The sequence below is a fragment of the Nicotiana tabacum genome, chromosome 24 (assembly GCF_000715075.1).
Source record: "Nicotiana tabacum cultivar K326 chromosome 24, ASM71507v2, whole genome shotgun sequence".
In the NCBI taxonomy this organism is placed as follows: Eukaryota; Viridiplantae; Streptophyta; class Magnoliopsida; order Solanales; family Solanaceae; genus Nicotiana; species Nicotiana tabacum.
In genome coordinates, this window is record NC_134103.1 from 24,613,109 (window position 1) to 24,625,763 (window position 12,655).

Genomic DNA, 12,655 nt, shown 5'->3' on the forward strand with positions numbered 1-12,655 from the left:
ATGAAGAGCTTGTAGCTGGAGCAGTTTGGAAGATCACTAAGTAAATTTTTTTATTTGTTGTAGTCATTCTAACCTACATTCCATAGTTTTAACTACGGAACAAATTATTCATTGGATCGTTATTGTTTGGTGCAAGCCATTATACTTCGACTCTTGAGGTGAATGGTTTCGGCCTTTTCTTTTTTTCTTGTGAATTATGCGCACTTATGTGTCTTATGATTTCACCAAAAATATTTTCTAGTGTTTGGGTAGTCCACAAGATTGAATACTATGCCTTCCGTGTTGAATGGAACAACTAATATGAAATTAAATGTTATGATAGTTGTAACTTGTAAGGAAAATGACTTCCTCGTGGAAAATATTTTCTCGAAAAATAACTTTTGTCGTACCAAACACATATCATGTTCAAAACCAGAGCCTAGGGCATGAGATCAAGATTTTGACCAACTCAATATAGCTCCACATCGGAGCCCTAAGCAGAACTCAGTGAAGAGAGAAATGAGCAAGTTACACTACATGTCCAGATACCTTGGAACTAAAGAAGTCAAGACACAATATATTTAAGGCAATTTCTATCTCTGTCTGCAGTTGAATACCAGAAGTCAGATTCAAGAGACAATGTTTTAAAAAGGAAACTATTATTCGCCCCTATTCCTTTTTTCAACCTCAAAAAAAAGAACACCAGTTATACAACAATATATGCATAAACATTTAACTATATACAAATTAAATGAGTAACTAAGCATTTCAGAAAGGGAAGAAATGCAGTGGTACAAACTATGACAAACATGTACTAACAGTTTTGTCAATGCTCTTTGCAATCTTTAACGGGCCTAGCTTCAAAACCTCCTTCTGGTCTTTTCTCAAGTTCATATGGCATGTAAGTTCCAAGTATCCTATCCCACGTCACGAAGAAAGGCTGTGAATAGTTAAACTTGGTCCCATAAAGCTGGTGATGAATATCGTGGTAAGCAGAGTTGTTCTTAAAGAAGATATGGAAGAGATTTCCAGGCAACCATAGTCCGCAATGATCATCAACCGTTTTGATCGTAGCAAAGGAGAAAAAGAAGATGGAGGTACGCGGTGACATGCCTGAGACGAGGAAAGCTAGAGCCCCACCAATTGTGTCAAGAATCAGACCCTCTAAAGGGTGGTTGTATAAAGCTCCAAACGCATACGGAACAATTAGCCGATGGTGTTGAGCATGGATATGCTTGTACAAGAACTTGTTTTGGTGCATGTACCGATGCATAAAATATTGCCAAGTATCTAACATCACCATGGCAACAAAGAACTGTCTACCAAGAACAAAAATGGAAGCGTGTTGATCCCCATCAGATTCACCATCATTCCCTGTGACCTGCTCCAAATGAGTCGATAATCAGATGGCCAAGAATTAGTCAAAATACAAACATCAAAGATACTGAAAGTACAAACAATGGTATAAGAAGTGCAACTCCCCATGGCATAAACTTTATGTTACTTATCAATACATACAAAAGGTGTACAATGTTTGGCTCATTGATTCTGATGACTTGATCAGAAAGAAAAAAAATATCAGAGATGCTTGTGTTCAGCATGAGCTAGCCTTCGCCTAATTGAACTTATTTATCTTTCTCTAAGGGTCAGAAAAGCTTACACTTTTGTTATCACAAATGAAAAGGCAGGTGCTAATTCATGAGTTGCGCAAATGAAGCACCTGGGCCGGATGGTTATTCCATGGGTTTCATTCAGAAAAGCTGGCCAATTTTGATACAAGATATTATGAGAGCTTTGGAAGTTGTTCACAGCCAGGAAAGTTTCAAAAAGAGCTTGAAGCTCGGGTTGACCAACTTTGCAAAGTACTCCCTCCGGTCATTTGAAGTGTCTTTTTATCCTTTCAAATTTAGTCCAAATTAAGTGGTGTTTTATCAAACCAAGACGGCATTAACTATTCTTTTTCAAATTTGCCCTTGCTATAATAAATGACCCATGCAACTTTCTAAAATATCTTTCCATGTTTAAAGAAAGATAAGGGATAATTTGGTCGAATACCTTTTATAATTAATGTTATTAACTGAATTTCTTAAAGGGTATGCCAAAACCTTTAAAGACACTTAAAAGGGACCGGAGGGAGTAGCGTGAAAAAAGCTTGATTAGGAGGTCATGGTTAGCCCCCACCTCCAATATTCTTAACTAATATTCTTAACTATAACAGCTGCATTGACCAACTTGCAATACGGACGGACACGAACAAGAGAGCAGACAACGAAAATGCAAAAGTGAAAGCAATGATTCCCTTTTTTCTTTAATAAAGGCAGATTAAGCGAATATAATCATAGTCTCAGCGGTGTTCTTGGCGGTTGCTCTACGAGACGTCGAGCAGTCTCTGACTTGATCTTTGAATCATAAATCTACACAATCTACATTTTTCCAAACCAAAAGGTTGCAAGTCTAATGAACACTGCTGAGCAACCTTTTTCCCCTGTCAAGCAGGATCTCTACTTTGTGTTGACTAACTTAAAGAACAAAATATTGAGCACATATCCATTTCCATGGGAATCACCACCACATAGCTGGGCTCTTCAACTGAACAAAACTCCAATTACTCTTTCTTGACTTTTCCCACAAACCTCACAATATTTGAATAATCATTTAAAGCAACAAACAGATTGAAATGAAAGAATGCAGTCCTTAAAAACCATATATCTGAACCATAGAAACCCAGACACAACAAGAAGTCGATTCCAACCATTCAAAGCATTGGCATCGATAGCTAAGCCGATTTTGCAATCCTATTTTCCTAGAAGAACTTCAAATTCAACCTGTCTCTGTAAAAGCAAGCTACTCAAGCCTACGGTGCACATTTGCACCTGATTTTTTAAGAACTCCTACTTCCTACCACGCACAGAAGAAAACCAAACCTGCAAGCTTCAGAATATTATAAACTTAAAAGATTCCTAAAGCAAATTCCAATCTATAGGGAAATTCTAGGAGCACATGTGGACAAACACAAAAAACTCCTCACTCAAGTCAATGACAATAATTCAAAATGTTTGAATCTGCCTAAAACACAAATGCTATTCATATTTAACATCCAACAAAAAAAGCCTAACAGTGCCAATTTGGAAGACGAAACTATGTTACCAACATAGCCTCCTCATATTCCCCTTTCTTTTCATGCTCACCCCACATTGTGATACACAATCTCCAATTATGAAATTGCAGATACAGTCAACAAAATCATATATTCACGGATCAAATAATTTCTAAATATCAAACAGAAAGCAAGAATGTAAAGGCATCTATGATAATTTTCCCATTAACATCTACAGAACAGCAATAAACTTCCAAGGAAAAGAAAAGTCAGATATGAACATTTCATTTCAATCAGTAAAAGACCAAATAAGCATTTGCATACTAAGTTATCCATTATGATGCATAATAACAAGTTTCGAACTGAAAAAGTAACGAAACTTTGCATCAACTAGAGATGGCCAAATCAACTAACCGCAAAGAGAAGGGTGGCAACAGCAGCCTGAACAACCTGTTGAAGAAGAACACCTTTAACAACTTCCTTTTTAGACACCAAATTCTTCTCATCCTCATCTTTCTTTGAATGTAACCTATAATTATCCATTATACCCCCAAGCATTGAATATAATCCTGAATATACCCAATACACTATTATTGGTAAAAATGTTCCCAACAATTCATCTGACACATGATATCCTCCTATCAACTGTTGATTGTTATTGTTCTCACTACCCATCATCTCTGTTTTCTTTATATCTTCTTGATACGAAACCTTAAAAGGTATAATACCCAGAAAAGAATATATAGATTCTTTCTTTATATCTTCTTGAAATTACCCTTAATTGAAATACTCAGAAAGGAACAAATTTTGTTCCTTCTTATATCTTTTTTATACTACCCTTCAAAGAAAAAAACACCCAGAAATGAAAATTACTAGTACTATCTTTTTGAAGTTACCCTTAAAAGCAACAAAAATACCCAGAAAAGGAACCAAAATTGCTCCTTGTTATATCTTTTGAGATTGCCCTTAAAAAGAAAAAAGAAACACCCAGAAATGAACAACAGTTTAATATATATATATATATTAGTTTCTTTGTTGATCAAAAAAACACCCAGAAATGAAAAACAATATCTTTTTTGAAATTACCCCTTAAAAGCAAAAAAAATATCAAGAAACTCTGAAAAAGATTCAGGCTTTTGTATAAATGGAAAGAAAATGAGATAAATTGGAACTAGGGTTTGTAGAGAAAAAGAATTTTTGGGTATAGAGGGGTTGATTGAAATGAAATTCTCTTCCAAATTTGGAAGGGAATTTCAAAAAGAAAAAGGCACAAAAAGGTTAAGCAAAAATGATCAATTTGCTTGTTGTTTCTGTGTTTTCAAACTATTAGAGAGGATATTATTGTTTTTCAGAACAGATACTACCTCCTATAATAACGATGATCATCAAATTAATTCTTTTTATTTATAGTGCTTTTTCTTTGTCGTGTTATTAAAGAAATTTTAATTTAAAAAAAGGCAGCTTAGTAGGCCCACAACTTTTCAGTGGAGAAGATTCCGCAAAATTTCTTCTTTTTTTCCCTTTAATATTCTTCGTAGAAATCGGCAGAAGAACGCTCAGAATAATATGTGATAATTTAAGGTTCTTTTTTTCATTAAATTGAGAATCAGTATTCTGACATTCAGAATAATATGTGATGTTGTTGATAACTTGATATAAATAAAAGTCACGTCTTAAATTCAAATTAACGTAACAGTAAGTAAAATAAGTATTAAAAGTTTAAATTTTCTTAATTTTCTATCTAATAAGTGTGTAGAATATATTTTGATTAATTATGATTAAACAACAACAAAAAAATAGTATCATTTATTTGTTGATTTTTATAATAAAACTGGTAAATTCTTCTTTGGGAAATAGTAGTAATACGTGGTATCGCTGATTGTTTGATATTTCTATGAAATGTTGACGTGGCAGACAGATAATAAACAATTAAACACTGAGGTATCATAATTTATTTATTTTTTTGAAGTGTTGGGTTCATCGTGGCTTATGAGAATTTAATAATTAGGAAAATTATATAGTATAACCGTTCCCATTTACAAGATATACTAATTATATAATTTCTTATATCTTTATATATATATATATATATATATATATATATATATATATATTCTATATTTAGTTAGTATATATAATTATATTTGCCGACCGAACTAAATGTGTAATTTAACATTTGAATTTTCTAAGATGGACAATTGGACATTCCGATATACATATGTTAAATTGGGGTCGTCCGAATTTGACTTGGACTTTTGGCTCAATTTGTCATCCTTGGCCAGTTGGCAGTTTTTCCTAAAATACAATAAGCCGCCAACAAGATAGTTTACCCACCCATTGTTTATCCCATACGCCTATTTCATTTCTTTTTCACACAAAAAACAAATTTAAATTATATACATTGATTGATCTTGGCAAACAATTTGATTAGAAAGTGATTGAGTAAATTTTACTGTAATCATTCAACTTTGTGTTTATTACCCAAAAGTCACTTTTTTTTTGTTACGTAAAAATCATTCAATTTTGTGTTCATTGTCCAAAAGTTAATTTTCTTTCTTTTGTTACACAATTATTATTTTACTTTGCCCTATTTATCACAAAAGTCACATTGGCCAGATATGAAAGGTGTGTAAAATATGATCAAAGTAATTATTGTAATAACTATATAATAAAATGATTAACGAACACAAAATTAAATAACTTTTACATAACAAAAGAAAGAAAAATAACTTTTAAATAATAAACACAAAGTTGAAGACCACCTAAAATTTACTCGAAAGTGATTACTATGTTTTATCCTTACTTTGCTTCCGTTTTGTGAATATTTAAAGTTCGGCAGTCATTTACTAGCTAGTTGAAAAGGACGTTTCAAGGACCAAGTGTGGAACTTTGGCCTTCTACATGCTGATATTTACTGTGATATTTTTGTTTCAAAGACAAGGTCTCCAATTGCAGAAGCATCCTTTTCTATTTCTTTCTTGAAATACAAAGGTCTCCAATTGTGAAAGCATCCTTTTGTTTTGACCATTTCGTCAAGAGTGGATAACTATACTTTTTATGATACATACATACAGGATAATAATTCTGAAAGACATGAGAACTATAAATAGTAAGATAAATAGTTAAGTATTATATAAGAATATGGTCACAGAAAACACAATAATTGAATTATCAACAGCATGTGATGTGATTATTAAATAAAAATAATCTATATCTATACAGAGAAACTTTGCTGTTAAGCAAAAGATTAATCCAAATGGTGATTTACGTTTTAGTAGTGGCCTACCACCATCAAAGTTCAATGAAACACTTCTTTTGTTTTTTTCTCTAGTCAACTATGGTATCAAGAAAACAAAAGGAAGTTTCTTCCCAATCATTTTCTTCACTGTATTGAAAAATCAACTAAAATTTGTGTAATTGAAAAGGACAATTGAGAATTATGTAGCTTGCACTTGTGTTTCAGGAACTTTCTTCATGAAATCGAGCCGGGCTTGTTTGGTTTGTTTAGGAGCTACAAGAATAAACAGACAATTTCCATCAGCACATAAGCTAATGTAGCTACTAAATGTTCAGGGAACGATTAGTTATGGATAAGATATGCATTTACTCTACCTTTTTGGCCACTTCGATTATTTGAAGCTAGGACAGTAGATTTCCATTCCTCGTAAGCATGTTTGTCCATACATTTGCGCTTCTTGTATGCTGATGACTGCAAAATGAAAGGCCTCAAAATTCAGTAACATACAACTCAAACTGAGATGTAAGAATTTTAGTTATATAACACCAGCACAAAGTTTTGCAGAGATTATAACTTGCATTCAACCATGCTTTATTTTATGGTGAAAATGACAAGCCAGTAACAAGTCAAATTCATCATATTTTTTTCCAATTTAGGGATTCAAATAAGCATCTGTGTGGCTTGCCACAGACCCTATGTCCTCAAGAATTGTAGGATGTATCCTACCATCTATTCGTTGCATATATACATAACAGGTTTTTACATCTGAGTTGAGGGCTTCTTGTTCCTTAATTATGTTGATTAGTGGTATGGCATTATTAACTAGTAGCAAAATTCAAGAGAGTTCCTATTATTTACATTATCCTCCTCAGATGAATAGCCACCATCTTCAACAGTCCTTTTCTCAGGTAATACATCTAGCAGCTCTGCATATGCAAATCACTGTGTTAAATTATCTTCTTATGTATTGAAAAGCACTGAACCACATTTTGCTTGCAATAAAGTGAGAACTTAATCAGCATGTGTTACCTCGGTTCCCCTTTACTTTTGTAGGATCTTTTTTCTCCTTTGATATACCAAAAACATCAAAACAAAGATCATTCATCGAGGTAGAAACCTGTATCATGTCAATACACATAAAAATATTAGAACCATGGTATAGCAAACAGAGGCGGATGTAGCGTTTTGGCAACAGGTTCAACTTAACCCATAACTTTTGATGTGGAGTAAAAATTTGTATGTAAAAATTTATTAAAATTACAAAAATATTAGATATGAACCCATAACTTTAACATTATAATGGGTCCAATACCAAAAACCTTAAAGTTGAACCCATAAAATTCAAATCCTGGATCCGCATCTGATAGAAAACTGATAGCTTAAGTAAATAAATGAGAAGTAAAGGAGCATAAGGACTTACACTAGCAAATTCAGATTCTGATGTGCCACAAAGCTCAATTAACTTCATTTTGTCAACCTTGAGCTGCAAAACACAGACGAAGAAACAATGAGGCATTTTATACCAAATTATCATGCTACTACAACCAGTACAAGAGAGCAAGACTGACAATAAGTAAAGAGTAGAACAAACAAACCTTGTGCCTTTTTGCGCACAGATAGAATGCAGCAGCAGTGAACACAGGTCGAGTGAAATCAGCACTTGCCCTTCGAGAAGGTGGCAAGGATGCAAGAAACCGATCCTTGTACCTGAAAATAAACAATTCAAATCATTCATTCACTATGAGAAGCCTAATTCTCTAACTGCTTATACAAAAGCAGCTTATTCTTGTCCAATTTGGTTCACACACATTCGATCAAATATCATAGGCAGTACAATTCTGTAAAACCACGAGTGAGTACAAAGTCGACAATCAAACTTACAATGATAGACCTTTACGGACAAAAGGAATGAGCCTGACACACCCAAACTGAATTCCCAGTTCTCTAATATCAAGCTTGTTTCTGCAAAGCAGAATCAAAGAAGCTTTCACGTCAGCAAGAATCTAACACATAACAAAACACTATTTGGCTCCAAAAGGAATGTACAGATTCACAAAAGGAAAATGTAGACTGAAACAAAAGATTAACAACTCACTTCACTCCAATCCCATTCTGCATTGAAATGAACGATCTGTTATAAGCCTTCTCAGACATCCCACTAAATTTTATCGCTGCCTGACGATCAAACACCACATCCATCCTACATTTATCATCAAAACATCTTACAAAATTATACACACAAATATTACTCCTACTATACCACATTTCACAACTCATCAGCACATAAAATAATTTTTTGTTCAGACCCAATAATGTTTCACAACTTGCTACAAAAATGCAAGGTAAGGCTGCATATATTAGACCCGATGTTGGTCCATCCTATACTCAGACCCCACACATATCGAGAGCTTAGTGGATAAAGCTACCCTTTTTTTAATGTTGATGCAATACAATAAATAGACAGCTAATTTGCCTTATAAAACAAATAATTAAGCATTAAGACAAAATAAGTCCAAATAAAACAGAATTTATATATTTCCCAACTAATTGATCCATTGGTGCTTTGACATCCAGAATCAACCCCCCAAAAAAATTAATTGAAACACATACAGAGGATGCAACACATTTTTGTTATTTTTATGTAGTACTATAAATCAACAAAAAACTGATACAGATCCTAATTTAATTGAAACACATATAGAGGATTCATAGAATCAATCCCTAAATTACACGATTGACCCGAACTAATTAAGAATTGACACATCATTAATTGACTCTCATTACCTAGAAGCAGCAATCTCTAGGCAAATTATAGCCTTGCATATCTCGCCCTACAGAAAAGAATCAAATAGATTTTTGGTTAACATTGTTCCAAATTACATTCCAATCGAATAAATTTCTTCTTTCAAACGACCAATTCATAACATTAGTTACTTACGACGCCGATGACAGAGGAATCGAATTGGACATCGGCGAGACGACGGAGCTCGGCGGCTTTACGTACAATGTGCTTGGTTTCAGATAGACCGAGCTTTCGGGCAATGTCGGATAGATCCATTTGATTTCAGGTTGGGGAATGAAAGGGAATTGGGGATTTCGGGTCGCATTTTGGAGGGTTTAAGGAGAGAAAGTGGGCATGGCGGGAATGTTGAATTGGTTGCGTTTTGGACGGTTTAATTTTCGCGCGCGCGGGGTTATGATACGGAGAGTCTGCCTTTGGCGCCAAGGATTATTTTTACTGTGGTAAAAGGGGGGTTTAAAAGCTAATTTGGAGGAAAAAAATTAAAGGAAATATAGCCCTTTTTGGAGGATTCTTATTAGTACAGCTAGGGAAAATATTGACTTCACCATTAACTTATTTATGTTTGATAATAAATTGTGGTGATAATAAATATAATTTTGGTTAAATGATAAAACGTACGTAAAGATCACATATCATCTATACATTAATGGGATTTTTTTGTTCTTATACACTATTTGAAACCTTATTACAAAAAATGTCCAAGTTGTCGTATTTACCCGACCTAAACACGTTTTAGCTACAAAAAAATATATATTTGTTTAAACTAGAATCTTTTCTGCGATAGTCTTCCTTATTTAGACGCGGGATTTTGGGATCGCTTATATTTCAATTAGAGATTTTACTGACGCAATCATCACACCATAATCAAGGCAACATATTTGTAGAATCCTTCTATTACGCAGATCTTCTCTGGTTATCATCGCACAATAAACAAGGCAATATATCTGTAGTATTCTTCTATTCTCTGGTTTCCTCTGATTTTTCATAAACAAAGGTTATGAAGGAAACAATTGCAAATAATTAGCTACAATTGAATTGAATTTCGCAATATAATGACAAAATTAGTGATTATGCTCCGGCTCAATGGTCAGTGGGATAGCGTTGGGAGATACAAAGATTTTGATGTTGACGAAATTGTAGCCAAAGAAGATTCAAATTATAGTCAATTGAATTCCGCAATTGCAGAGCATCTAATGATCGATACCTCCGTAAAATTTATCGAAATCAAATACACTGTCAATGAACGTTGTCCTCTAATGGAAATTCAGAACGATATGGGAGTTCGAATGTATATGGAGACGAAAAAGGAAAACAAAAATTTAGGAATATATTTGTTATGTATAACCGTGCGTGATTTCGATTTGGAATGCAGTATATCGAATGCGAGCACAATTGCATGTTTGCTCTGTTTTTCCAGTGCTGATGTTTTTTCAATTTCAAGTGTTCTACAAATTATCTACAATAATACTACATAACAAATGTAGTTCAATTGTTATGTCTCTACTCTCTACAAGTATTCTGTCAAATACTGAACACATGAATATACAGTGGTCTGAATTAATATATTTTTAATTGAGCTCAGGTTCGTTTGATTATCGTAATACTAACGTGGTACAATTGTCAGACAATTGTAACATAATTGGAGAAGTATCAGGAATACTGAAGTTGATTGATATGCAAACATCTCCGTCAATTGTGGAATATGAAAGTATCATCATAACAGAACATACGCCAAATATAATTGAAGTAGGCCAAGTTTACAACAAGTAAACAATTGTCAGTGCAATGAAGCACTATTCTGTCATGGATAAGTTTCAATTTAGGGTGAAAATGTCTAGTGCAAAAAGGTAGGAACATTTTATTTGTCAAATTCAATATTGTGTATAAGTTGTAGTTTTTTGTATATAAATTGTTTAAGACAAGTTGTTGTGCATAAACAACCTCATATTCTGTAGCTATAATTTGCATAATATTTTTTGAAATGTATTTATTATGTAGCTACTGCCTCGTATGTGTTGGAGACAATTGTACGTAGTACTTCAAGTCCACCAGCATAAATGAATCAGCATTGTTCAAGATTCGAAAAATCAATAGCTTGCACACATGCTCTTTGATGGACAACACATATATACAACACAAACCTACTGCCATGGTAGTTGGCAGCATGGGGATGCCAAAATATGCGGATCCTAAGACAATATACACATTAAAAGACATACAAACTGGCATGTTGTCATATCATGGTGTGAACTTAACATACATGCAAGCTTTAAGAGCAAAGAAAAAGCCTTTGAAATTTTTGAGAGGTCATCCTGCCGATTCCTACAGTCGCTTGCCGGGTTATTCGTATTATTCTGGAGAAGACTTATCCGGAGTGGGTAGTGAAATGGCAGAAGACTAAAGATGATTGTTTCTTGTATGCATTTGTTCCACTTAATACGTCCATCAAGGGTTGGGAGCATTGTAGGTCAGTTGTAATAGTTGATGATACCTTCTTGAAGTAGGCATATAGGGGAATCATGCTAACAACTAGCACAATGGATACAGCAGGTAATGTAGATTAATTGCAAAAATATTGTGAAAAAAATTATTTTTAAGACTGTATTTTTTATATTTCAAGTTTTATTACATAAATTGAATTTATTTTTGCTATCTATGTGATATGTAACATATTACCACTAGCATACGCCATTGTTGATTCGAAAAATGACATATCATGGAGGTGATTTTTTGAGCAATTCAAACATGCATATGGTGAAAAACCAAATATGTGTATTGTTTCGGACCGGAATGTGAGTATCTTGAAGGCAACATCTACTGTTTATATAGGCATGCCACATTATGCTTGCATGTGGCATATTTGGACAAATGTAAGATCAAAGTTCAAGAATGGTCATCTAAAGTTAAGCGAATTGTACTTTGCCACAGCACAATCATACATGAAAGAATGTCAAAGATTGAAGAGATCGACACACATGTTAAAGTATACCTATACGATATTGGCTATCACGGATGGTCTCGGGTACATGCTACAGTGAACAGAACGTGGATGATGACATCAAACATTGCAGAGTCATTGAATGTGGTAACCAAAGATGCAAGAGAGTTGTCCGTAGTAGAATTATTAGAGTACATGAGGACTCTTCTTGAATGTTAGACTAATGAAAAATTATTGAATGCAAATGGTATGTTCACATACTTTGGGAAAAAATACAACAAAGAGTTGGAGGACAACAGGACATTATCACAAAATATGAGAGTAAGTTATAGTCAATAACATCATATCATTGATTCCATCAAACTAAATATATACTGTTAATTATAGAAATATTATTGTATAATTGTAGTAATTTTGTTTTGTATAGGTTGCTGACAACTTGTTGTGTGTTTGTAATGAAATTGTAGGTGAGGGCTTCAACAGATTACATCCATACTGTGATAGATGGGGTGAAGCGCTTCATTGTTTGCCTTCAAAATAAGAGATGCAGTTGTTGACAATTCCCGCTTGATGGACTTCATTGTCCACATGCTTTGGCAG

At 33.8% G+C, this 12,655-nt stretch overlaps 2 protein-coding genes across 2 annotated transcripts; both read right to left on the reverse strand.

The window, feature by feature from the left end:
- Positions 1–539: 539 nt before the first annotated feature.
- Positions 540–4,453, reverse strand: LOC107795812 (sphinganine C4-monooxygenase 1). The gene is made up of 2 exons (XM_016618525.2): positions 3,491–4,453; positions 540–1,360 (listed from the first exon to the last, which is right to left on the reverse strand). The coding sequence occupies exons 1-2, from the start codon at positions 3,752–3,754 to the stop codon at positions 806–808; spliced, it is 819 nt and encodes a 272-aa protein (XP_016474011.1). The 5' UTR covers positions 3,755–4,453; the 3' UTR covers positions 540–805.
- A 1,786-nt stretch (positions 4,454–6,239) lies between these two features.
- LOC107795768 (origin of replication complex subunit 6-like) lies at positions 6,240–9,481 on the reverse strand. The gene is made up of 10 exons (XM_016618455.2): positions 9,253–9,481; positions 9,099–9,145; positions 8,410–8,514; positions 8,196–8,276; positions 7,910–8,021; positions 7,735–7,797; positions 7,344–7,431; positions 7,173–7,240; positions 6,689–6,785; positions 6,240–6,587 (listed from the first exon to the last, which is right to left on the reverse strand). The coding sequence occupies exons 1-10, from the start codon at positions 9,370–9,372 to the stop codon at positions 6,514–6,516; spliced, it is 855 nt and encodes a 284-aa protein (XP_016473941.1). The 5' UTR covers positions 9,373–9,481; the 3' UTR covers positions 6,240–6,513.
- Positions 9,482–12,655: the final 3,174 nt, after the last annotated feature.

What these genes read in the sequence shown, in the direction of transcription:
- LOC107795768 (XM_016618455.2), bottom strand. Translation starts at nt 9,372, where the DNA reads ATGGATCTATCCGACATTGCCCGAAAGCTCGGTCTATCTGAAACCAAG. An exon ending in CAGAATCTGAATTTGCTAGT is followed by an intron (nt 7,432 to 7,734) that starts GTAAGTCCTTAT and finishes GACATGATACAG; the next exon opens with GTTTCTACCTCGATGAATGA. An exon ending in AAAAGTAAAGGGGAACCGAG is followed by an intron (nt 7,241 to 7,343) that starts GTAACACATGCT and finishes TTGCATATGCAG; the next exon opens with AGCTGCTAGATGTATTACCT.
- LOC107795812 (XM_016618525.2), bottom strand. Translation starts at nt 3,754, where the DNA reads ATGATGGGTAGTGAGAACAATAACAATCAACAGTTGATAGGAGGATAT. An exon ending in TTGCCACCCTTCTCTTTGCG is followed by an intron (nt 1,361 to 3,490) that starts GTTAGTTGATTT and finishes CATTTGGAGCAG; the next exon opens with GTCACAGGGAATGATGGTGA.